The sequence below is a fragment of the Protopterus annectens genome, chromosome 10.part0, assembly GCF_019279795.1.
Source record: "Protopterus annectens isolate FY-2018-M chromosome 10.part0, PAN1.0, whole genome shotgun sequence".
NCBI classification, from domain to species: Eukaryota; Metazoa; Chordata; order Ceratodontiformes; family Protopteridae; genus Protopterus; species Protopterus annectens.
In genome coordinates this window covers 151,587,979-151,615,839 of record NC_056744.1, presented here as the reverse complement: position 1 = coordinate 151,615,839, position 27,861 = coordinate 151,587,979, and the positions used below count along the sequence as shown (strand labels likewise).

Genomic DNA, 27,861 nt, shown 5'->3' with positions numbered 1-27,861 from the left:
GAACTGCCCTTGATGAATCTGAACTGGGTGGGGTCAAGTACTTGAGATTGCCTATGACCTTGTTTATGAGATCCATAAGAATACACTCCATGGCTTTACAGATCAGACTTGTCAAGCTAATGGGGTGATAGTTTCCACAGTCAGTAGTGGCACCACCTTTGTGCAAGGGGATTACAATGGCAGTTCTCCACTCTGCTGGAATGAAGCCTGTACTTAGCCTGTGGTTGAATAAAGTGCTCAATGGCGAAGCTAGTTCTTGCTGAAGATGGTGCAGAATGCAGCCTGTGATACTGTTAGGTCCCATGGAAGCTGTGTTCTTTGCCTTGGATAGAGACTTTAACACTTGAGCTACAAAATGTGAGGTGTGGGACAAGTATCGGTGATGCTGAATGGGCCTTTGGAGGGGATGGGGGTAAAGTTTGCACTGAACCTATCTGGTAGCAGGTTGGCTAAGTCAGCAGGATCAGTGTAAGTGGTACCGTTAAATTTCTAATTTGGAACAAACCTGGGCTTTGCCATGGAGGTTCCTGACATAACTGAAGAAGGCTTTGTGGTTTCCCTTTGTTTCAGAGGCTAGTTTCAATTCATAATTGGCTTTGGAGGTTTTCACTAGTGATCTAATTTGCTTGTTGAGGCTGAGGAAGGAGTTTTTCCAGTTTGGAATTTGTTCCTTTTTGCCCTTGGACAACAGTTTCTTTCTTTTGTAGTAAAGTCTGTTGATAGAGGATGTCCACCAGACAGGTTTGTGTTTCCTTGAAGGTTTTATTTCTGTTGGATATGGCTGAGTCTATGCAGTTGTACAGGTGCTTGTGTATTGCATTGCCGTTACTGTTCAGCATAGCTGTCTGCATCCTGTGAGGGGGCAGTGGTGTGAAGCTACTGATACCCTCCCGTAGGAGGTTGTAATTAGCTTTTGAGAAGTTTATTATCCTGATTATGGCTGGGGGGAGGGGGATTGGGTGGGATAGAAACTTTGAATTAGACAGAACGATGATATGATCTCACTAGGGAAGAGCATACTATGGGGGTGGTGCAGCAGTCACCCATGTTGATGAGAACCAAGTCCCGAATGTTATCTCCCCTAGTGGGGGATGAGACGAGCTGGTCTAGTGCGTTAGAACTGATGAAGTCAAGGAATCATTGGGCACAGTACTTAAATTAAGATCTGCTAAGCTATGAAGAACAATTACACCTGTTTTTTGGTTGTATTCAATATCATGAGATTGTTTCTCATTTATTTATATATATATATATATACATTTTTTAAATTCAGTTGAGATGTTTTTAATTATTTTTACTTTCTTTTCCTAATATGGATTTGTAAATACTAACAGGCGCATTCTAACATTAACCTCTAGAGGGTGTATGTGTACCACAATTTTCAGTTATGTGTGTTATTTTTAATTTTCATATAAAATGCATATTCTATTATTTTTACATCAGTTTTATATATTTAATGCTCTAAGATTTAATTGTAGTCAATTTTCAAAAAAAATTAACACACACTTTCATCTTACTTATTTATTTTTTATACTGATTCTATTTACATTTGTAATGTATAAATTTTTAAACATCCATTTAACTAAATCCAATTTCATTGGATGACAATTAATTGGTAGCCCTATAAGTTTAGGGGTTTGATGGGAAACTAACTGCTATCTGAAGAAGTTGGTGACGAAAACGAGATTTTATGAAACGTTAATTGCATTGGTGTGCTTTGGTGTGCTTCACTTTGGTATATGTTCGTGCTGGTTCCTGTCATTAAAACGCTTTGTGCCTGTGGATCCCTGGTGTCTGTTTCATTTGGATTATCAGTTTGCTTTGGGCACCTACCGTTTTTCACATGAATTGCAATTAGCCAATATTGTAACTAAACTACTCCGATACAGTGGGAAATCATGTTAGGAATGAATTATCTCCCTTTTCCAATCAGTGCAGCTGGGATGCATCAATGGTCGAGCAGCAGAGGAAGAATGAAAAGGAAAGTAGCACCGGAACAGAGCAACAATAGGACACTCGAAAAGATGTGGCAACCAACAAGCGGTCACTAGTTTGGTTTAAATATGGTGGCTTTGCTGCATGATTTTGTCTGATGAAGCGGCTTATGTGGCTGCGAAAGCGCTCGCAATAAATCAAGATTTTATGTTGGTATTCCTGGCTGTGGTTTGGTTCCTCTTGTGTTACTTTTTGTATGTCTCATAGAATTTGCTAACTCTGGAAAAATGAATTCTCAGAAAGTCTTCATATATGAGGGATATTTTTCTTTCTGTTCAAATGATACACAGAGCACCTAATTTTACGAAAGGTCATAATACTTTCTGATAGTTTAGGAGGGAGACCTGGAGCAAGATATCATTGATATTCCGCTACTTATGATGGGCTGTGCCTTTCGCATACAGCCGAGCTGTTTGCATTCTCTAATTTCCTGTTGTACCAGCAATTTTAATCTAAGCATCCTGCTTCATCAAGATTATGTATCTCTTAGGAAGTACCAATAAATCTAAGACTTTCTTTTGCAGAAAGAAAGTGTGTATATGAAGGATTTTTCCTTTTTAAGATGCTGGTTCATTTAAAAAAAAAAAACAATAAATACAAGAATGTTGGAGTGAGAGATGAACAGCAGCCAACAACAATCTCAGCATACATACCAAAAAGACGCACCATTGGCTAGAAAAAGATAGCTTTACTAAACGATGATATAAGACACTTTCATACTCATCAGGTGGAGATACATACATAAAACACATTTGATATAAATTAGTCTTGTGGCGTAATATCACTTGATCAGACTGACATCATTAATATCTAAGACATTTCACTTTATGAATAGGTTTCAAAGTTACAGGTTCATTGAGAACAGGGTATTGAGTTGCATTAATTCTGACATCCAGTCATATTCATCCTTCTCATTGTCATTATCCCTTAATTTAGTATTGAGAATATGTAGAACCATAGACTTAAACACATGTTGTACACCATTGTCAGATGGTCTTGGTTTGTGATTGTGGAGTTGCCTGGTAAGAGAAGTTTTATTTGAATTTGTATTTGTTTCTTACCACTGTTTTTCACTGTTTGTGGGAAGGAGTGGATAGCTTGCAGATTTACTTTGATTTATATTTTATTGTTTTACTTTTAATTTTCACCCTTTGTTATTAGAAAGGGATAGGTTTTAGACAGGCAAGCTCTAGCCATCCTAAGGGACCTAGTCAGCTGTAAGTTCAAAAATACTGCAGAGGACAATCCAGAGCTTATCTAAGCAATCCTATCTCTTGGTTTGTGACTTATTGATCTTTACTGTTAAAATGAGGTGCAGCTGCGAGTGATAGTGAGCAGAAGCTACTGCATGAATTCATGCAAGATGTAAAGGAATTCTGGCTTTTGTGTGACTTTCACAAGTTGTACAGTCCAAGCAACAACTTTACTGTACTTAATTTAATGTTGTATAGTATTTGTGAGATTTTTCCTCAAATAAGTTGATTTTAAGTTCTCTTTGAATTCTGTGGTAACTGATATTGCTTATTCTTTTCCTTTAGAATTTTTTATTCATTTGCAGCTGAATGTGGATTCCTTAAATGAGTATGCCGTTAATAATTTGCTAAAGGACAAATATCTTTTAAAGTGTAATAAATGCTATGTGTATTTAAAGGTAATGCCTGATAACACTGGTGATCTGTGTTCCTTCTGTCAACAGTTGGATGACTTGCTTACCATCACTGGTAGTAAATCTAGACTTAGTGATGATTGTTTGCACTTGTGCAATTGGCACTGCTTGGAGAACTGTTGTTGCATATATTAATGACCGGACTGGTGAGATAAATACTGTTAGGCAAAGAAATAGAACACATTTAGAAAAGGATGTATCTGTTGTCTCAACCCCTGTGAAATAAGACAATGCTCCTGACAACTTTGGAATTCTGGATACATGTATTCAGCAATATGGGGATTCAGAACATTTAGAGGGAAGTAGAAAAAAAAGAAAGGAAGGCGTTCATAACAAATAAGGAAGAAAAATAAACTGATAATTTATTTATTTATTTCATTTATTTCACATTTGTTAACTGGGTTGGTCCAACTGAGCACAGGTCCATTTTCAGTGGAGACCTGGGGAGAAAAGCTCCAAGAAAAATATAATGACAATTTTACTTTACAGTAATAGGTTTCACAAAAAGTAAACAGTTTCACAGTATACATACATAGTAAGATTGCACAGTATTGTATAAGTATGAAAAAAGAAAATGAAACGTAATACACAAATAATTATAATGATATAAGCATGATACATTCCAACAGGTCAACGCAGTGGTGGGTGGAATAGAGCAAAGCCAGAAAACTTACTGCTCAGAAGAGGGATAGACAGATAAGAATTAGGTAGGATCCTGGCAGCGGCATAACCTTGTTTTCTGGAGAACGTTTTTTAGTTCTTTTTTGAAGCTGTTAGTTTGTGTAATGCTGCATAAATTGGCCAGGAGGTGGTTTCAGAATTTTGTTATGGATGATTTATATAAAAGTTTGCCAGTGATCATTTTGGACCTATGGGTTTGAAGAAGGAATTTGTCGTACTGCTTAAGGGACGGGAAGGGGTATTTCAGGTGACTAGATTGAAGAGAGATTGGAGGGAGAGCAGTGGGTTTATTAAGATGGAAGTGGGTTATATGGAGTTGAGATAATTTGAGATGATGGGGAAATTCAGTGGAGTGTAGCTTATTGAGAGCAAGGCAATGGTGGATGAAATTAGGTAAGTTAGGTGCAAATTTTGTGATTTTATTGTAAGTTTGTTCCAGTTTGAAGAACAGGCAGCTTGAAGGCTAGTAAGGACTGGGGCTCCATAGAGGAAGTTGATAGGCTTGGGCCAGCGAGAGTCTGGAATCGGACAGTAGAATTTTTTATTGGAATATAGGAGGCCAAGTTTTTGATTAGTTCCCTTAATCGATTGCTGGATATGTAAATCAAATTTTAGCTGGTTGTCAGTTGTCATTGCTAGTAACTTTGTGTGAGTTTCAATGTTACTGATGGTGTTATTTAGAGAAGAGATGGAGAAGGAGAGCTTAAGGTGATCACTGGCCTTGGGGAGAAAGAGATGGAGTTTTGTTTTTTTAAGATTCAAAATAAGCTGATTTTCATTTAGCCAGCTTTCAGCTAAAAGAAAAGATTGTTGTGTATGTGTCTGAAGTTGCGAGAGTGAGTTTGAGGATGTGATCAGGGTAGAGTTGTCTGAGTATTGTATGATTGTAGAGTGGGTAGTGGAAGAATGGAGGTCTTTGGTAAAGATGTTAAAAAGAAGGGATCCCAGAATAGAGCCCTGAGGTATGCTAGTGTGTATGGGTAGAAAAGAAGAACAAGAAGACTGCCATTTGACTGATTGTAGTATGTTTGTGAGAGAGCTGGAGAACAAACAGAGAGTTGAGGGGGAAAGATTTAAGTTATCCAGTTTGTTTAGTAGTTTGGAGTGTGACGCCATGTTAAATGCTTTTGAAAGGTCTAAGAACACACAAAAGACCAGTTTGTTATCTCTAGCTTCAGCAGTAGTGTAAGGATAGAAGGGCTGTAGAAGTACTGTGGTATGGTCAGAATCCATCTTGGGTAGGTGTCAGGAGGTTATTGTGGATGACGAATTTCAGTATCTGGTTATGTATGCATTTTTCAAGAATTTTGGATAGTGGGGACAGTATAGCAATGGGTCTGTAATTGGAGGGATCATTGGAGTTGCCACCTTTGTGAAGGGGATCACATAGGAATACTTCCAGATGCTGTGTACAATAGCTTCTTTAATAGATTTATTGATAAGTATTGATACTGAGTAGGCAATAGTGTTAGCTGCTAGGTTGAGAAAGTCAGGGAGGGGGTAGATTGTCAGTAGAGGGAGAGCAAGGTTTAAGTTTTAGAAGGAGAGACTATGTAGGAGGTTGAGGTAGAGTTGAGAGAGAAACAGGTTTCATTGTTTGTGGTTTGAGGTAGTGTTTTTTGGGGAAGTTCTAGTTGGCATTTGTTAGGTTGCTAATGGTATCAATAAAAAACTGGTTAAGGAGAGAGGCAGTGTATTGGTCTGCAAGGTTAGGGTAAGGGCTAGAAGTTTGAGGTTTACCAGGGTGAAGGACTGAGTTAATATTTCTCTTGAAGTTTTTGGAGTTGTACTAATGAGTGGATTGTGCCTTGAAGTAGAGTGCTTTCTTATCATTATATATTTGATTTTTGGTGTGGTTTCTTAGTTCTTTAAATAATTATCAGTGAGTGGGGGACTTGTTTTTTGCCATGTTTTCCAGGTGGAGTTTCTTTTGTGCATTAGTTTACGATTAGCTTTACCTGAACCAGGGGACATAGTTTGATTTTATTCATATTTTGCGAGGGGGTGCTGGTGAGTCAAGTATGCCAAGAAAGATACGATTGAATTTGAGTACAGCATCGTTGAGAGGAAGTGAGTGTGGTTAGACCAATTAATAGAAGAGAGTCCATCATTGAGAATGGTTGGGTTGAAGTCAGTGAGTTTATGGCAGAATTTGTATAGATGTGACTTGTTTTGATAGGGAGTATATCTTTGTGTACTAATGGGTAAGTGATCACCTAAGGCAACGTGAAGTATTCTAGGGCTGTGATAGAGATGGGGGTTACTAGTTAGGATTTAGGTACATGTTGTGCCATTGGAGTTTTTATTGAGTCTTGTATGGGTAGTAATTAGCTGATTAAAGCCAAACAAATGGATGCTTTGGGCAGAGGAGTTGGTATCAAGGGTATTCCAATCAGTGTTTGTCTCCTAGCAGGATAGTTTTGTAGGCTATATTTTGTGACACCCAGAAAAGTATGTTTTCAATTATAGGGATGTTCTTACCAGGTGGGATATATAATGAGGAGATAGCAAGCTTTTTGTGATTGTTTAGGTGGTAATTTAGAATTAGAATTTCCGCAGGGTGGAAGTATGGAATAGTAACATGTAGGGGAGAGAGGGTCAGGTATGGGACTGCCACACCTCCACCTTTTTTTCTGGTTCTGTCTAGTCGGTAGATGTTGTAGCCAGTGGGGTATAATATGTGTGTTAGGGATATGAGGTTTAAGCCAGGTTTCTGATAGTGCTAGTAAGTGAGGGGAATGATTTGAGATCCTTGCATGAAGGTCAGTAACTTTATTCAGTAAGATTTGTACATTAATGGATAATAATACACAAGTTATTGGGAGAATGGTGGTAGGGATGCAGTGTGGGTGGGAGTAGTGGCTAGTTGGGTTGAGGGTTGGATTGTTTTTGCAGAGACAGGGTGTGATGTAAATGGTCCTAGATTAGAGTGGATGTCACCAGCTAGCAAGAGGATGGTGACTGATGGATTGTGTTTGGAAACAAAGAATGTGTGAGTAAGATGTTTAATTGTAAGTCTAACAAAGAGGTTGGGTGGTAATTGGAATATTTTGTAATGAAATAAGTGAGTAAATGTGGTGTGTAGTGAGTGAGAGATGGTAAATAATGAAGAGGTAAACTGGCTGTTATTAAAGTAGGATAAGGTAGGTGTTGGTTTTAAATAGTGACAGTTGGTTAGTATGGTAGGATGAAAGGGAGGTGAGCAGAAGTAATAGGGAAGTTACTATCAAATTTAGTATCATGGTTAGGGAGGGTTTGGGTGAGAGGTTGTTGGTATTGGAGGTGGGAGGACAAGGGTATGTTGTAAATGTGTAGAAAAGGGAGGAATTGAGATTAAAGAGTGGGGTGTGATTTAAGGTCTGAGAGGAGGGAAGAGTATGTGGGAGAGGTGAGTAGGTGGAAGTAGATTGCATAATTAGTGGGAGGGCACAAGATGCTTAGAGTATATATTTAGGGTAATGGGGGTGGGTGGGAATGGGGGTGGGGTAGAGGAGTTGAGTGGAGTGAGCATGAGTGTAGCGAGGACAACCGGAGTGGGATGAGCCAGGATGTGAATGGGTAGAGTGAACAAAAAATAATCAATTAATCAACCACCAACTGCAGCTCAAAATGTGAGTAAGTAGAGCAGGGAGGCTAGTAAGTTTTAAACTGAGTACAGCTTTACTGTTTTTAGTAGCTTGACCAAGATAGGTAGAGTAAATTTTTTTAAGGGGAACAGATCTAAGCAGTTGTGGTTAGGCAAGTACTGTAAGGGGCGGGAGGCCAGAAGGTGGGTTCAGTAATGTGGAAGCCCTTAATTTATATGCTAGAGTTTTAACAGAGAGAAGACCAGTGTTTCTGTTGTGACCTACACTGCACGCTGACTTAATAAGTTTAGTAATGGTGCAGTCAGAGTTTTCAAGGAAACAGCTACTTCGTTACACTGTTTGGAGTCACCGTGTAGGGCTATAGGGATGGGTGGCGAGCACACATCTGGATGGAAGTCATGGGAAACAGCAGAGCTACAGGGATCTTTTTCAGAAATGATGAATGTTGTAAAGTAAAAGAATACATACTAAAAAGGACACTTCTTTGCTATGTAACTCACAGATTACATGGAATGATAACATTTTTCTTTCAGAAACCCTTCAGTCTACAGAAAAAAGCAGCATTTTTTAAAAGAGATGGTAGAAAGAGGTAAGGGACAGGTGAAAAGGAGGAAATCAAAATTTAACAGAGAAGGATTGAAGAATATATTGTAAGAAAAAATATGAGAAAGACAGTGTTGACAACATGTCTCAAGTTGTGGATGCAGAAAACCAGCTGGATGAGAACTGTGTGCTAGGAAATGTAATTTGCTTTGAAAACAATGGGATTAATAAGACTAATGGTAATGAAGATCATTCCTTTGTAGCAGTTGGTAGAGCAGATATTACTGAACTAGAAACTGAAGATGCTTCGGATTTAGTCATAAAAGATATTGTTTTAATTGGACATTCAGTTATTAGTGGAACTGATACTTAGATTTGCAGAGACAATAATGAGCATCAGATAGTTTTATGCTTGCCAGGAGCAAAAGCAGAGGATGTAAGGTAACCCTTAATGTAAGGAAGTACGGATTTGTTTTTATTCATGTCTGTAGAAATTAACTCATTCACAAGGATTCAGTGTGAGTAAGGAACTTACAGGTTTCTTAGAATAGCTTGTACAGGTGTTGGGATGTATTTTTCACAAATCACATATAGAAAAGCGAGTCCGGTCACCATGAATGAAAATATTTTTAAGTAAATACTTACATGAAAAAATGTCCTGTTTATAAAATGGAAATGTGTAGAGCATCTGATTCTAATTTTGGGCACACGTGTTCACACACGATGGTGTGCATTTGTTTAGATCAGGGAAGAGAATTTTTGCAGCAGATGTTTTGCAGTATTTGACAAACACAAGGTAGGATTTTTGCCAGGTCAGAAAATTAACAGTTCACAGATAGCAGAATTTGATGTATCTCTGATGGTTGTTAATGCTAGGAGCATTAATGATAACGTTTTTTTTTTTTATTGGAAAATGTGCTACATTCCAACAAAATTGATGTTGCTATAATTTGTGAAACATGGTTAAAGAACAATGACTATAAACCAGTTCTGTTAGGGTATAAATGTTTTTACTGTGACAGACATTCTAACAAAAAATCAGAAGGAGGTGTTATGAAAGGAATTAAAGATGGTTATGAGACCTGTGATTATTACATGTTCATTGATAACGCCAGTACTGTAGATTGTGTAACGGTGACAATAAAGACAACCATGGAACATGTAATTTTGTTTTATTTTTACATTTTTTTAATTGGATTAGTCCAACTGGGCCCAGAGAGCCCCTTTTCAGCAGAGACCCGAGGAGAAAAGCTCCAGAAAAGTAATTAAAAAAAATAAGAAAAACCTAACAATTCAAGTTGTAAGATACTTAACAGTGCAAAAACAGAGACAAATACAATACGAATATATACAAGGCAAAAGTGCAGTATTTTGAGAATACAGTAACAATATGCTTGAGAAATTTGGTTAGTGTTAAGTTATTTACAAGGAATGTAACAATGCCTAAAATAAAAAAAAATCAGAGTAACATCATGATATAGATGCATTTAATAGCATAGCACAGCAACAGCATAGGTACTAACTGCAGAGAGACTAATATATGTTGACGGTTTAAGTAGATAGGCAGATATGTTAACTGAGAGAAGAAGAAAATTATTCATTAGGTAATTTCTAATTTACAGTGAACAGAACACACTAGACATTTGTGTTCCTTAAGAAATGACTATTACTTCATGTCAAGTTTTACCAGGATCATGTGGTTATAAAGGTTCATTCATTGTTAGATAATTTTGCCAAACTGAAATCGAAAGCAATATACAGAAGATTAATTACAGATTATCTGGACGCAAAACAGTCACTATGTAAAACTAACTGGAATGATACGTTAAATGGAAAACCTACAGAAGGAATATGGAGAATTTTGAAAGAGAAATTGTTTGAGTGCAAAAAATAATCAGGATCTAGGCATATAACATCAGGGGTATATATTTCTATAAGAGCAAGATGCCTGATTAAGATGAGTGACAAGAAATATAACAAATGGAAAGAGGTCAAACTACAACTTTGAAAACTGAAGTAAACAAGTTGGACAAACAAGTTAAGCATAGTGTGAGACAAGACCAAGAAAACATTTGAAGAAAAATTATATAAAGATATTGAGCATAATAGAAAACTGTTTTATAGATACTTAAGATGTGGAAGAAATAAAGAGATACAAATTGATAAACTGTGTGTAAATTCTAAAATATATTCTCAGACGTAACAGATTATAGATGTATTTACAAAATCTTAGTGACATCCAGGTAACCTCAGATACTGAAATCATTTAGATTATACTGAAAAACAGCTATGCAAATGGATCCAAACAAAGCACAGGGAGGAGCTAGAATTAGTAATAATGACCTGAGAACACTTCCCCAACAACTTAAAGTACCATTATATCTGTTGTTTACTAGGCCGCATAAATATGGGGAGATTCCCGAAGATTGTACTCATGCATTTATTAAACCTGTCTTTAAGTGAGAGGGGAGTAGGACAAACCCAGTGAGATACAGCTCCTTAAGTCTGTTTTCATGTTTTGGAAAAATAATGGAGAAGGTATATTGGATAAGTTATTGTCAGAATTGGATAGGTTTGGACTTGAAACCATATATCAGCATGCATATGTTGCAACTAGATCTATTACCACCTGTAACATGATGTTCTATAACATGGCATCAGCCTAGGGAGATGTGATCGACAGACCACAATACTTTGCCAGAGTTGGCCTGCATCAGTCTCATCTGGGCTTCAGGATTCTGGCAAAGGCTCTTGCCTCCCCTATAGTGCCTTTTTTAGGAAAAGTATTGTGGTTAAAACTACCAACATAAAAATTTCAACAAAACACAAATTAAAGGTCATGCTGCTAAACGCTAGGAGTCTAAACACAAAACTGCACTCATTGCAGGCATTCCTAACATGAGTAGCCACTGCAGCATCCCTGCAGTATCATCCTCCCTTATAAGATCCGACCATAAAGTGGTCACGTTTGAAGTCACCATCTCCTCCAATCCCCCTATAGCTAGGGTCAATCAAAAAAACTTCTCCAAACCTGATTACAGCCTCCTGTGGGATGGTATAAACAGCTTCACAGCCCCCTCTCCAGGAGCTAGCACCAGTATCCAAAACTATACCAAATTACTATACAAACATTTATATAGATGCATGGAATCAGGAATACTTGACAGGACTAAGTCATCCTCCGCAAGGAAGACTAAACCTGTCTGGTGGACATCTGCAATAAATAAACTCTATAACAGAAGAAAAAAATTGCTGAACAGGGCCAAGAAGGAGCAGGTGCCAATTGGAAGCAATCTCTCCTTAGCCTAAACAAACAAATAAGTACACTAGTGAAATCCTTCAAAGCAAACTTCGAGTCCAAATTGTCCACATCTACTAGAGACAATCATAAGGCCTTCTTCACATATGTCTGTAATCTCAAAGGTAGCACTCAGATCTGTTCAGAACTGATTGTCAAGGGCACCAGATATACATATGCTGTAGATATAACAAACTTGCTAGCTGAATGATTCAGCGAAAATTTCACCCCTTTGTCCCCATCATCAGTAAATCAGGACATTCACTGTCCCTGCCCCCTTCCCCTTATATCTAGGGATCAGATCATCACTGCTCTCCCAAAGGCAAACAGTACAGCCTCCATGGGACCTGATAACATCCCAGGCTGCAGCCTATATGAACTCAGGCAGGAACTTGCAGCACCATTAGGCACCCTATTCAACCAAAGCCTGAGTACTGGTTTTGTCTCAGCTGAGTGGAGGACAGCCACTGTCATCCCTTTACATAAAGGTGGAGCGTCCACTGATCTGGGAAATTATAGACCCATAAGCCTAACTAGCCTGATCTGCAAGGCCACAGATTATCATGGACCTCATAAACAAGGACATTGGCAACCTCCAAACACTCGATCCCACACAGTTTGGCTTTGTCAGGGGGAGGTCATGTCTGTTAAATTTGGTCGACATTTTTGAGACAGTCACCAAAGCTATGGATGAGGGGAAGACGGTACACACTGCCTGCCTTGACCTGGCCAAAGCCTTCAACACTATTCCCCACTCGGGCATAATAGATAAACTCTCTCAACTAGGCATCAATCCGTATGTTACCAGATGGGTAGCCAAGTGGCTCACTGATAGAACCCACCTAGTCAAAATAGGGGAAGCCACCTCAAGCAGTAGACCCATATCGAGTGGTGTACCCCAGCATTCGATCTTGGGGCCTCTGTTATTTGAGATATACTTTTCTGAGGTACAAGCCAAAACCAGTGGGCTATAACTGACTAAGTTTGCAGATGACTCCAAGTTGGGAGCTGTCATCAATTTCCCTAGTGTTGTGAACATCCTCCAAAGGGTCTCACCCAAACAAATAACTGGTGCCAGCAACATGGCGTCAAGCTGAATACAAAATAATGCATCATCACCCCCTTTGGGGAGAGAGATGTCCCCACAAATTATCACATTAATAACATTCTAAGCATGCATCAGTTGTGAGGGATTTGGGCACCCAGATTTGCAGCAACCTGACTTTTGACCACCATGTTGCTGCCATTGTACAGAAAGCTTTCTACATGGCCCACCTCATAAGTAAGGGTATCTCATCCAGGGACAAGGAGGTCATAACATCCCTGTATTCTTCCCTTATAAGGCCCATTATTGAGTACAGTGCCCCATTTGGCATATACCTCACAAAGCACATGCAGCAGCTGGAGAGACCACAGAGGTTCCTCAACAGGAGAATCCAGGGCCTCAAAAATCTACCACACACAGATAGGCTAAAAGCCCTATGCCTCTACTTTGTTTCATACAGACTCCTCAAGAGGTGACCTCTGTCTGGCATATAAGGCGATCTCGGACCCCGCCTTGATGGGACTGCTGCATATCCGCAAGTCAAGCTCCACATGAGTAACGCGGCCTCATCCTGGTCTGTGACATCAATAGGACTTGCTGGCAGGACAGATTTGTGTCCCAGAGACTCCCCCATCTATAAAATAAACTCCCTCTCCACGTCAAGCAGAGAACATCTTTACCCCTTTTTAAGCACAGTCTGGATAACTGGATGGGAAATAGAAAATACAAGTGGGGCATCAGGTGCTGATTTGTCTATGCATGGGCTAAACTTTTGGTTAGGCTTATAAGGGCCTCAGGGCCAATAGCCTAGTAACTTCCTATGATGTAATAGCAGCTATGAATGGCAAATTGTGCTGTGATATAATTTGTATAGATTTAACTTCAGCATTTGACAGGGTCTTACATAAACCACTGATCAACAAATTAGAACAACTAGATATTGATGTATTTTTGATCAGATGGGTAGCTGCATGCTTTACAAATATGACATGGCAAGTTTCATACAGCAAGTGGACAGGTGAAATTATTGGCTACAGTCAGGGTGTCCCACAGGGCTCTCTCCTAGATCTGTACTTGTTTAGATTGTATGTTTCAGACCTATCCTTTTCATCTGAGGTATTCTACAGTCTTTATGCAGATGAGTTGAAATTGTGTAAACTGATTACATTTGTTACAGATAGGGTATGCCTGCAAAAGAACTTACCTAAATTGACCATTTGGGCAGCAGAGAATAATATGCTGATAAATACATCAAAAACTAAGTGTACAAGATTTGGAAGACATAAATTGAAAGGTGAATATTTAGTACAGCACACAGTGATTGAAACTGTAGATTTATTTAAGGACCTGGGTATGTGGGTAGATGCAGCTTTGAGATTTTCTAATCATATTAATGATAGTTATAGAACTATAGGTTGTATTTAAAAGATTTATAAAATCTAGGAAATCATAAATGATGAAGTCATTGTTAATTACATTCGACCCAGAGTGGATGGAATAACAATATGGAAACCTTATAAGAAAACAAGCATGAGTAAACTGGAAGGAGTACAGCAGAAATATACCAAGGGCATCAATGGATGTGAACATTTAAGTTATTAAGAAAGATTAAAATATCTGAACTTGTACAGTGTCTCTTATAGATATCTAAGGGGGAGATCTTAGTCAAGTATATAGGGCATTTAGAGACAACTACCTCTAGGAATGTTTGGGATTATCAAAAAGTACCAGAGAATCATCAGACAACCTGTGTAGAATATTCTATAGGAATGGGAAGTGTACTAATTGGCTCTCTTAAGAGAGCAGCTGATGCATGGAACAGACCACCAAATTACATTAAAACAAGCACTAGTGTAGATATTGTTAAGAATTGCCTGGACACTTCTTATGGGAATAACTGTTTTGGTGTATTGGCAGCCTAGAAGGGCATTAATGCCTGTGCTTGAAATATTTGTATGTATGTATATATGTATGTATGTATGTAGATACAGGCTTAGCTCAGGCTTTATTATTCTGACATCATAAAGCTGGTCAGTAATCCTTTCTTTAAGCAACCTGTTTCTGTGTACTGAGCAATCTGATTCAGCAATACTTCTAATGGTGAGAATCCCACTTCAACAACATGTAACTTTGAAACCTGTTCTTAAAGTGAAATGTCTTGGGGCATTAATAAAGTAATCAAATGACAAAGATCACCAATGGCTGTAGTGAAAAGAGGAGATAAAGGTCTGGAGAAGAGATCAGATTAAACAGGAAAATCACTGAATTTATTCAAAGCATGAGACCCATTTTAGTAACATATAAAGAGAACTTTTAACATCAAGAGCTTTTTAACACCGTATGCATTCAGTTAACTTTGAATATTACTGTAAACAGTGCATTCAAGTCTTGAAGCATATGCAATGTTAAAACCTTGCTTCCCTGTTAAATTTTAGCACACTGTGTTGTAAAACAGTCAACTAAATTGCAAAATTCAATGTTAAGGGAATCTGCACATTCGAACAGACCTCACTGATACAGTATAATATGGAGAATAAGAGATGGTTTGCGCTGATCTGAATAAAGTTCATTGACTAGGTATTTTACTGCAGAAATCATGCATATAGTAGTAGAGATGTTTAAAGCAGCTTAAGTATATAATTAAATAATAAATGTACTCTAATAGTAGCAGTTAGAGGGGAGAGCCACATCTAGATCACACATCCGGAGGGAAAGGACTAAGGCAGTTAAAGCTAGTAGAATGAGTGGGGGGTACTGTGTTGGTCATAATTTACATTAGTGTAATCAGGTGTGGGGGAAGGAGGCCAAAGTACTTGAATATCAAAAGGTGGGCTGCAGGTTCTGAGTCTCACCTCCCATGTTAGTGGGAGACAGTCAGTGTGGGTCTTCTCAAACTCAGTGATTCTGCACACTCAGCCCAAAAATGGTAAACAAAGAACCTGAGACAGTTTTCCTGTGGCTGTTAAAAGACAGAAGCTGAAAGTGAGGGAATGCCAATGTAAACTAGTGAGGGAATGCCAATGTAAACTAGTGATAAGGCAAACTTTACAGAGTGGGAGCATTGCAACTACACTGGTGTATCACTGGGCACTCAAGGATGTTTAAATATGAAGGCAGCCCACACGAGGGATATTACTTCCATAAAAACACAGGTAAACAATTTATGCCCTCTCTACATGCAGTCTTGGCAATGGCCGTATTTTTAATACTCAAGCTATGCGAAATAGGATATAAAAATAGCAGCTACCACATTTACCGAAATTACTGAAAGCAGTAAGGAGGCAGAATGTGATAAATTGCAGGTGCCTCTGAATGCTGGTGTGTACCTTTTCACTGACAGGGAAATGTCAAACTTTAAAGCAGTTCTTCTCTTACTTGAATTTTTCCTGTTTTATAGATAGCACCCCGATTCCAAGCCATACATCCAAAGGGAAAGGACTAAAGCAGTTCCTTTTGTCCATAGTGCTTCATCATATCATAATTAAAACTGAGCATCTAAGAAAGTAACCATACACTAAAAATATATGCAATATAAAAATGTGAAAAAACAAAAATATAAATGAATTTGTATGTGTTGTAGCAGAAACCATCAACAATAAAGGTACAAAAATGCTTGAGAAAAGTGAAGACTAGAGCAAAATGACGTCATAACCATTAGTAAAGTAGTTTTATAGTGGTTTAGTTTCTTAAGCTGAAGAATGCATTTAACTGAACGTGCAGAATGAAGTCCAGGTGGGTTATAGGCATTGAAACAAATCTGCCATTCCAACCACTTCTTTCCAGCATGGTGTTCCCTCAATCAGACCATCCTGATCATGACCAGAATGTGAAAAGCGAGAAAAGAATGCCCTGGGGCTTCAGCACTGTGCCTTACAAGAAGATTCTTGCTTAGTCTATTTCTAATTTCAGATGTGTGTTGGGCTGTCCTTCTTTTAAACTTAGAAATAGTCTTCCTAATTTAAAAAAAATGAGACTTGGAGCACTAAGCTCTTTAAGGAACCTTACATATTATTATTATTACTCCGTTTAACATAGCGCGACACTTTTAAAAAGCAATGGAGATCTTCCTTTCTCCATTGCTTTCTCTACACACAGCTCTGATATACTGCGTAAGCATACGCATGCGCAATTACATCGACTGCTCCAGAATACCGGACAGCTGTGGAAGGGCAGCACAGAGGCATTATACAATGCCATTATTTAAGAAAAGTATTTCTTTTCTTAAATATTGCCATTGTATAATAGCAATAACCCACTTCTGGGTGTGGGTAATGCTGGATTTACCCACGGTTGTTTTTGTTTGGCCACTCTGGCTTCACCCTTGTGACCAAACCACACCAACCCTGGGTAAATCCAGTATTACCCACACCCAGGTGTGGGTTATTGCTTAAGTAGTAGTGAGAGAAGTATGTTTTTTTTTTATTTGTAAAATATCTAGAATCTGAGAGATAATTTATTTTCCTACTGGGTCTCAATACATCTCACCAAATAATTTTACTGTAATTGTATCAGGAGCCAGGATATCACAGTTTTATTATTATAATAAAAATGTAGTCTACATCAGATTAGTATGAAGTAATTACCAGTTATACTCATGTATTATGCAAGAATTTTAGGCCAAATATTTGTCTTAAATTGGGTTCCACTTAAGCACAGATCTTATTATAATTAAAGTAAGGAATGCAAATACTGGTATTTTAATTTGCTGCTGTTACTCACAGCCACATAATCCCACTCCAGTCACTGTAAATATAAAAAGAAGATCAAATAAAACAATAACTGCATCACTGCTGTTGGTAGTGTGTATTTTATAGTGCTTTTCCTGTCCCCAATTCTGTGGAGATAGCATTCAACAAGCCAGTGTCCAAATATGCTAATGAATTATTTTTGGTATCCATCTTCTCACCATTGATATGTTCCCCTTATTCCCAGTCATCCCTGGCTGAATCCTGATGAGGGTGGGCCTCACTGTCCAGGGAGAGAATGATCTTGGTGGTCTGTGACCTCTAACACTGCCAGTCTTCCTTTATGGTGGATGAAAGCTGGGAGCAGTCTTCATGTAATCATGAATGTATCTAGGGTTGGGGGATGTTTAGGTATGCACAGAAAGGGGAAACCCAACTTGGCAGAGTTAAAATATTCATTGAAAACATCACTACCCGCAGCATCAACCTGTTCTCACTCTCAGCTATTGAATGAATGAATAAATGAATTAAAATCTGCCTTCAGCCAAAGACACATGCTACAGGGTTCACTGGGGTGCACTTTGGCTGTAAACATAACACCAGTCCCTTCATCTGGGATTGGTGAGCTCACATAAACACTCCCTCCCACTCCCTAACCTGGCTCCTCCAGTAAGGAAACCCCTTCCTCGCAAGTACGGCAAGTCAAACTGCACCGTCTTTTGCAGGCTATATGGGGCAGGCAGGCGACCCAAGGAAGGTGCTGGGAATTTAGCCACTGCTGCCATTGAGGAAATCAAACACTAGACTACAAACTACCAGACACACCTTGCAAACAAATGTAATGCTTTTCTTCACCAGGCATAATATAGTTTGGCAAAGGAGGAATCTTTGAGTAGCATGAACAGTCAAAGCATTTTGGAAGCTAGACAGTATACTAAGATTGGAGGCTTTGAAAGAGTTTTGTTTTAAATATTGTCATTTAAATTGACTTCCAGTCATTCTATTTCTAGATTGCATAGTATGGTTCTGTAAATAGTCGTGAAATAATATTACTATTGGAGATAGGTTTGTAACTAAGGAATATCAACAATGTGGAATCATTTACTACAGATATTTGGTCTTTCAGTAATCTCCAGATCTTTATGTGCAATTTTGGATGCATCTCATGGTTTGGGTGAACTTGCTGTAGTTGATCATCTGATGGGCCATCTGTGGTGTTTGTTTGTGGGTCTGCAAGTGAGACTTGTTTCTGCCAATGATGTGAATTTGGTTATTTCTGACAGGTCACACTTTATAAAAAAATGACTGGACAGTTATTTGTGGCAAATATTACTAATCTGATTACTTTTTTGAAGTTGTAAATTGTGCTCTTCCCTATTTACTGACTTTTATTTTAGAGTATGTGTATAATGCAACATATAATGATATATAAAAATGTGTGCAAGGAGTCTGTTTTGAAAACAGCCCAAATGTAAACTTAATCCTCCACTGACCAAATGCATTTTCTATAAATATGGGTTTTCATGTAATTTCAGTGGCAGAGAATTTTACTGTTCTTGCTAAGCCTGTTTTCATTGCAAGATTGTATTGTTTATCAAATGGCTATCTGTGTTTGTGCTATTTTAGCTTAAGCTTCTGTACATAGGGAGGAGAGAGGTTGCTATTTTACTTTCCTGAGCTCTAAGGTTTTCTCGCCTACCCAGAGTAAATTAAACTGTTTACATTAACCTAAGCAACCCTTTGAACCAAGGCACATAGGATTCTATTTTCTGAAGACATGACTTTTATAGTAAAGTATGTGTGAAGGAGCAACAGATAAAGCAGGTTTATTAAAGGAAATTTCCATCTTCACTTGCAGTTTAAACTACATTACAAGGTATCCTTTCTTCTATGCATTTAAATAATTAAAGGAAAGGACTGGACTGGTTTTCTTGGGAAGTGAATGACTGAAGTGGCTTTTTGGGGAGTGGCCTACCTGTGGGTGTGGCTCGTAGGAGTGTTTCATGAGTATGATGTGGGTGGGATTTAAGGGGCACTGGAGCACTACTTCGCCTAGGGCGCCATAATCAGCTAAGGCCGCCCCTGACCACTGGCCAGTCAATGGGGTCCTGAAGATTCTTATGAGACTTAAAAATCCTTTGGGGGGGATACTTTTAGAAAATCATGCAGTCTTCCATCAATAAAATCAACCTAATAAAACTGTTGCAGGGTGACATGTACATTCTTTTAAGCAGAAGTAACAATTTCAGTCTTGACTTTGAGATAAAAATCAGTGTTACCAAGCATACCTACGATCTTTTGAACATATTTGCCTATGTCAGTAACAAAAATGCCCCCTGTCTTGTTGCCTTTCATGAACTGACATGATTTATAGGAGCTCATATCTCTGAGGGTTTAATTTAATCTTTGCACATATTGTAAAACTTGCAGCAAGGTCTGCTGAGGGCTTTTCTGATGTCTGCCTCACATTTACTCTCAAAAGGGCTAAGCATCAGATTAATGGTAGGGAAAAATCACTTGTTTTTTTTTTTCCATTGTACCCTATTCTGGTTGTTATTGACAGTATTTTTTTCACTTTATTGTGAAAAAGTACTTACAGATTCAGCTTCTGCACATACAGCTTTAAGTCAGTGATGGTGTTCACCACCTTACTCCAGTCATGGAGAATAAAAGTAAAGCTTTTTAGTTTAAAAGCTTTTATTTTTTTCATTTTTATTAAGTAAAGACGTGAAGGCAGTCTGCTATTTTCAAACTGGGGGCAGCTATCTCCTCTTATCCGTACTGTAGTTTATAGACAATAATATGAGGTTGATCATGTGATAATGTGTCATGTGATTAATTTGCATATAATGGATTAAGTGTTTTTATGTTTGCAAGTTGTTCTGAAGATGTGCCATTGAACATGACGGTCCTAATGTTGTTCCATGTTATTGTTTATTATAGCTGTTTTTATTCTTGCCATTGGTCAACTGTCAGTCTTTTTGGTAAATACTGCTTCATTGTTTTTCTGAAAAAATAACTAAATATGTTATACAGCTTCTCAGATTTTATTAGTTCTACTGCATGCTTACTGGAAAAACAATGTCAGACTTCACACATTTTACGTTTTTGCCTCATCTTTATTGAATAAATGGTTTCAGATTTTGTAAAGATCTCTATACCGTGATAGTAAAAGCAGTGAACATGTATGATACCATTACAGTCTACATACAGAAGAATGCCTAAAAAAAATGACAGAGTCAACAAAATACTGTCCAAACACTAGTTCATTAATCTTGTGTCAGTTTTCCAGTCAATAGTTGGTGCTGCCTAGTCAGGGGATAAAAGACATAAAATGACTAAGTAGATAACCAATATATAAAATCATGTTAGTTCTTTATTTTTAATATTTGTTTTTCTGTTTTCAGATGCATCTGATCACCTCAACTCCAAACTTTGTACAAACTGGAATCAATTAGTAATGTATTATTTGTGGGTCTGCTTAACAACTAGTTTGAAAGAATCATTGAGATTTAATTTTGTAATCCTTGTGTATCATCACATCATCCCCTCTTGAGCAAAGATGTATGACATTTACAATTATCTTGATGCAAATAGTTTTACATATTCTTCAGCTACCTTTTTTCTTCCTACTTTCTTAAAGAAATGGAGTAAATAACTACTTAAATCCCTTTGTTACCCTAACTCGCCTAGATTTGCCTTGCAGTATTACTTTCATTCATTGCCTTCTTCTAGCACTCTACTCGAGTCTCATATCTCAATTGGAATGTAAGAGGTGTATGTACTGATGCAATTGGAGTGTAAGAGGCATATGTACTGATGCAATTGGAATGTAAGAGGCCTATATACTGATGCAATTGGAGTGTAAGGTATGTACTGAGACAATTGGGGTGTAAGAGGTGTATGTACTGATGCAATTGGAGTGTAAGAGGCGTATGTACTGAGGCAAATGGATTGTAAGAGGTGTATGTACTGAGACAATTGGATTGTAAGAGGTGTATGTACTAATGCAATTGGAGTGTAAGAGGTATATACTGAGGCAATTGGAGTGTAAGAGGTGTATGTACTGAGGCAATTGGATTGTAAGAGGCGTATGTACTGAGGCAATTGGATTGTAAGAGGCGTATGTACTGTGGCAAATGGATTGTAAGAGGTGTATGTACTGAGACAATTGGAGTGTAAGAGGTGTATGTACTAATGCAATTGGAGTGTAAGAGGCATATGTACTGAGGCAATTGGATTGTAAGAGGCGTATGTACTGTGGCAAATGGATTGTAAGAGGTGTATGTACTGAGACAATTGGATTGTAAGAGGTGTATGTACTAATGCAATTGGAGTGTAAGAGGTATATACTGAGGCAATTGGAGTGTAAGAGGTGTATGTACTGAGGCAATTGGATTGTAAGAGGCGTATGTACTGAGGCAATTGGATTGTAAGAGGCGTATGTACTGTGGCAAATGGATTGTAAGAGGTGTATGTACTGAGACAATTGGAGTGTAAGAGGTGTATGTACTAATGCAATTGGAGTGTAAGAGGCATATGTACTGATGCAATTGTTTTGAAGATCTACGGCCTTTCTTAGCAAGTCAAATTCAAAGTAAATTTAATCTAAAGTGATAATTTCTAGGTTAGTGTACTAAGCAAAAAGTATAAAACCTACCAGAGTTACATCAACTAAAGTACTTAAAAATAGTTTTCTTAGTAGTTACAATTTCAGAAAATCAATATCATAGCTCTCAACTCTCCAGATTTTCACAGACTGTCTAGATTTTTGCCACATATTTTTGTTCGGCTCCTCAAAAAGTTTTTGGTTTTCTGTCAAATCACTGAAAATTGAAGACACTAAGTAATGACATATGTTTGAGTTTCAGACTTCATATCCTTCATAAAATACATACTAATACAAATCCTGTTACTCTAGTATCTTTCTGAGTTTATAAGAGCAGTATTTTACATCTTTGCCGAGTTTTGGGCCTTTGGCCACTCTTCAATATTTTAGGCTTTGTCCAGATTTATTGTGCTAAGAGGTTAAGAGGTATGTCAGTTATTGATCAGATAGATATCTATCCATACTTAAATTATTCTGAAAATGACATTCTACAGAAATGTTATAATTCATAACTGAGAATCAGTAATGAAACCACAAATAAATAGATGGTCCTTATTCTCATCTCTTCCCAGAAGACATGCTCCTCTCCTTTGTGGTGAATATTGTCATGGAAGTAGGTAGAGCATCTTATACATTAGAATGACTTCTGAAAATGTTCTCTTTCACTCAAGTCATTTGTTGGAGGTGTTCAGTATACTAAATGTATTTGGAGCCAGATGTCTTTCTGAGGACTCCTCAATGAAAAATTTCTGACTACAAACTCAGTATCATTTGCGCATGTTGTAGTCAGGTAATATTGTCATATATCAACAATTTGTACTTTTTAATGCTGTTTTCCAAACATCTATGAATAGTAGTTATTATCTTTTAGTCTGGATAATTTTTTGCCAGCTGCAAGGAAATGTATAAGCATCTGATATATCCCAACAAAATAATATACTGAAATTTGTAATTTATTAATGTGGCATAACTTTGGAAATGTGAATTGTAGGTGTGACGCCTGTGCCCAGTAGTCAAGGAGCCTCAATCCTCATCACTAGCACCAGTGAGGGGCATGCACATTGGGAAGGATAACGAGTACACACGCAGTAAAGTACAATTTCCCTTAAGAGCACACACAGAGCACAGCCAGCCTTTGACTGGTTTCTCCCTTTCTCTCCAGATCCCCAGTAAGAATCCCCACTGGCACAGCTATAGGGTACAGGTCTCAGCCTAGTGGTCAAGCTAAAACCTCCAGCAACCTCTCTGTCCAGCCAGTGCGTCTTGTCCCTGCCCAAGTAGCCAACACACACACACACTTTGAGGTATGAGTTGTATACAAACACACAGACACTCCTGGGGAAGGCTGTCACAGGTTCTCCAGCTATGCCCCCTTCTCCACCCAGGCTCTAAGGTAGAAATTACTGCCATCAACCACTAATATCAGCTACTAATAAGGCCATTACCAAGGGGTGCCCAATTTTACTCTGCACTATTATTACCCAGTTCGTAAGTGTGATGAACAGTAAGGCTTATTGGAGTGGCTTTGTACAGCATCACTATATACATGCAATGTACTTTAGAGCTTAAATTATATCTACACAATACAGCCACTGTTGAAAGGTTTAAAAATATTTAGTAATAAATAATAAAAACACAAGACAAATCTGAATTTAACACAGTGCTAGTCAAGAGTTCAGACACAGGAAAATGCTTAAAATAATACTATAGAATAGTCTGACATAAATATAGAAAACAGCTAGTCTAATCTTAATATTTTCTATCTATTTCTAAGAGAGACAATGTTCTAAATAACTTACATACATACAGAGCAAAGGCAGAGTGATGGTGCATAGATGTGTTCAGGTTCAGACAAAATCCAAAATGCTCTAATTATCTCTCTCTCAGAGAAAGTCTTAAATTTGTAATACATCACTGCTGACTCATTTTAGATTACATCATTCTTGACACTTCTCTGGTTTAATTTCCCAGACTAACAGAAACTCATAGTTTAACAGTTCTTTGATCTTGCACCTGGTCAGGAAGCCACAGCAATAAAAGACATTATACACATAAAATCTAGCAATTAACTCTGGTCTCAAAACAATAGAAAGAAGTAGCTGGTCCAGACATCACAGCTCCGAATTTGAGATCAGTCATATAATGCAATCTGACTTATCAGCTTTATTCCAGCAGAGTGCACTATGGTTACATTTTTGAAGCTCAGTACAACATATAGTTTAATCCTACATTTGTAAAACCAGCCTCTGGATTATATTAATATTTACAAATCACATAGAATTATTTGCAAAATTCTGTCTGGCTGGGCTGGCAGCCTTTCAGTTTTTCACAGTAGGCATTGATCTAAGCTGCATTTTTGATAAAGTATGAGAACAACAAATAGATGCAGATGCTGGATTAAATACAGAAAGTCAAAAAGGACAATTTAACTTTTACTGCAGAAATACTGAAAAGGTAGAAATTCAAATTGCTCTGTATAGATTAGTATTTCTAAACTCACTTTTTAGACTGCCTTATAAATTGTTGTTGCCCTCTTTATACTGTTCATTGTGAGCTGCTTGAATATGGATTTTTTTAGTTTCTTAAATTGCTTAGTTCAAGCTCTTCCTCTTTCCCCTTAGTCCTTTGTTTCCCTTCCCAGACTAGACCTGGTCATTATTAAAGCCATACTTCACATTGAGCTAAAAACAAGTTTATTTTGTAAAATTATGCATGTTTACCACATGCCTCAAGTACACCTGGCTGACCTGCACTGTTGATAAAAGGCTAAATTAAATACATTAAAGAAGAAAACAAAAGAACATTTACAAGTGGCAAGAAAGAAAAGTCTAGTAATTTCATTGGTCAGTATATGGCATAGCCATATATTACATCTTTTTATACATGCATCCAGTGTCTTACTGTGTTCCCCCACTATCGGCTCATATAGAATAATTTTATAATTCTAGTAAGCTGTTGCAGGCTTGGATTTTAATACACTTAAGGGCTTATGGGCATTGGGCCAGTGCTGAGCATGCCTTTAAGGTGTGTATAGTCATTTTTAATACATAACAAGTGGTTTGTGACTTGTGCTTACTGAATGGATCTGAGGTAGGATCTCATTCAGGTAAAGAAAACAAAGATATGGATTAAAAGTTTGCTGTATGTGCTAAAGATCCTTTCTGCCGCCTGCTGCTAATGTAGTTTCCATAGTAAGAATCCAAGATATCTTGTTGTTTCATAAAAGCTATTACATTTTAGAAGAACATATTTATTTATTTTATTAATTTAGGAAACAAAATCCTGAAAGCAACCAAATGAAGCAGACGTGCTCTCACAAATCATTAATATTCTGTGCAACAGATGCATCTAGAAGTTATGGAATGTCTCTTGTATTTTGGATTCTGTGGTACTTAAGAATATGTCATACTTTGCACACATTACAGGTGAATGCGTCTACACATACACATTTGTGTAATACATATACACACAAAGATGTCATGCTAAGGTGTGCATTTTTTGCCAAGCAAGGGCTGAGAACACAAGTGTTCATCATGCTTCTATCTGTTGGGAGTAACTAGCACGACAGACAAAAATGAAACTTTCCAAGAGACAAACTCATACATTATACAGAATTTTTAGCTAAAATGAAAATTTATTTCTGGTAATATTTTAAAGTTCAGACATATGAATTGATGTAGAATATTATAGATTGTTGTAACTGAATCTAGATAGCCAGTTGAACTGCAGTTTTTTGTCAGTGTCACTTTCTGTTGTAGGCAAAGAGTGAGTACTTGTCCCACACACCAGTGATGTTTGTAATACTGACAGTATTAAAAGTGATATCCCTTACTATGCTTGCTTTAAAGGGCACTGTTATCCGAGTGTTTTCTGTTCCGGAAGGGGAGAGACTCTGTGAATTTAGGAGAGGCATGAAGAGGTTAGTGTTTCTTTGTTCTTTCACATTTGTTAATGATACTTAATGCAATAGGTACACTTCAGAAGAATGGGACATATTAAGCACACTCAAATGGTGAATTTAACTGCAGCACAATTTCAAGGTCATGACTGTCATAGGCTGATGATTTATAAGCTTGTCCCTGTAAGAAGTTCCTCTGGTCTTGTCCCTGTTCCTGTTTTATAGCATGCTAATACAAATGAAATAGTAACCTAGCCACTTCACATGCTTTTCTGCTTTGTAATGCTAAGTAACATTTGAACTTTAACTTTCCCATTTTTACTTTTGTGTGATACTCAGTACACCTGACTTTATCTCTGCAAGTTTTATTTGTCATCAGGAATTTATGAAACACGAAGTAGAATGTATGTATGTTTAAGCAGTAGTTCATGCCTTATTGCCTGTTTTGTTTGCAGGCTCCAGTTTTCAACTTCATTCTTAAGTTAATTAACTTTTTAGAAAGTGTCTGCGTCCATATTTTATCTTCTTCATATCCTGATAATAAATGTTGTCACAGCTGTGTCTCCAGCTGTCTGTTTTGATTACAAAAGATCAGCATGGCGCAGAAGGATAAACCTCTGATTTTGACCCAAATGATGGATCAGTTAATTACCTCTGTGTTGAATGAGCCATGGAGGGGGGGGGGCGGTGGGAGTGAGGGTGTGATTGCCCATTCACGGGGGAGGGATTACAGTTCATTCCATGGCAAGTCAGACACAGTAAATGCAGCATAAGATTTAAGAATATGTGTTTATTAGGCAGTGGATATCTGCTGTAGCAGGCTATAGACATGCTACATGAAGCTTGTGCTATGAGACTTCCTGTCACTCGGGTGCAGTGTCAACAGGATGTAGAAAACTCTGATAGCTGCCTGAATTATGAAGTCTGATGACAGTCCATACCTCTCAACCTGAAAACATAAAAAATCTGGACAAGAGCCCATGAAAAATAGGTACAAATCTGTGCGCTGATTAACATAAAATTTGCATGCATAATTACGTAACTCCACCCACTCCAGTGGAATTGTGCAATACCAACTTTCAAATGCAAACTGAAGAACAGACAACCAAAATATGGTCCCCGACTCAGACCCTGTAGTAAATGGTGACCATTTTTTGAGATGTGTAGCAATTATATTCACTGGAAGGGGAGAAGCTGATGAAACTTTTATTTATGATGACTTGCAGTATGTGGGTTTTGTGGTAAAAGTAGGGCATTTAATGGTAGGCAATATTCTAATTTTAGCAAAAGAATATTATAGTTTGCTAGGACCTCCAAAAGTCATTTTCTATGACTTAATCAGTTGTATAGCTAGAGCTTGTGCCGCCCATGGCTGTCTGAGTTTGCCACCCCCCCCCACAAAATCACAGTCGAATGGGGCCCCACCATACACAGCTGTCACCCTGCAGTCATTCCAATGTCCCATTACTTGGCTGTATCACCCCATTTACCATAAACACTGTAACATGCATACTGTATTACTTCTATAATGATTATTTGGATTTCATTTAAAACTTTTATTTTACATTTTATAGCACAAACATTAATAGACATCTGATAAAAAAAGCAATGCAGTCTCAAAATGAAAATAGACTTAGCATTAAAACCTCTCTACCTCTGAAACTCGCATTCATTGAAATAGCATTGAAACCCACATTCAAAGAAGATGCATCTGGCCAGTGGTGGATAAAGATAAACTATGGGCGTTTTTCAAATCATAGGCCTCTTGCATACAAAACATACATGTGTTCTTTGATACATGTTCCTGATTGTATTAAATTATATTTCTTGTATAATACAGCACACTTATTAGAG

General features: G+C 37.7%; 1 protein-coding gene across 1 annotated transcript in view; it reads left to right on the top strand.

Moving 5' to 3' along the window:
• The window catches only part of WIPI1 (WD repeat domain, phosphoinositide interacting 1), a 1,063,998-nt gene that overhangs the window by 532,251 nt on the left and 503,886 nt on the right, over positions 1 to 27,861 (top strand). The window contains exon 7 of the mRNA XM_044085121.1: positions 25,958 to 26,028. Within this exon, the coding sequence (XP_043941056.1) occupies positions 25,958 to 26,028 (71 nt within the window). The remainder of the gene's footprint in view (positions 1 to 25,957; positions 26,029 to 27,861) is intronic.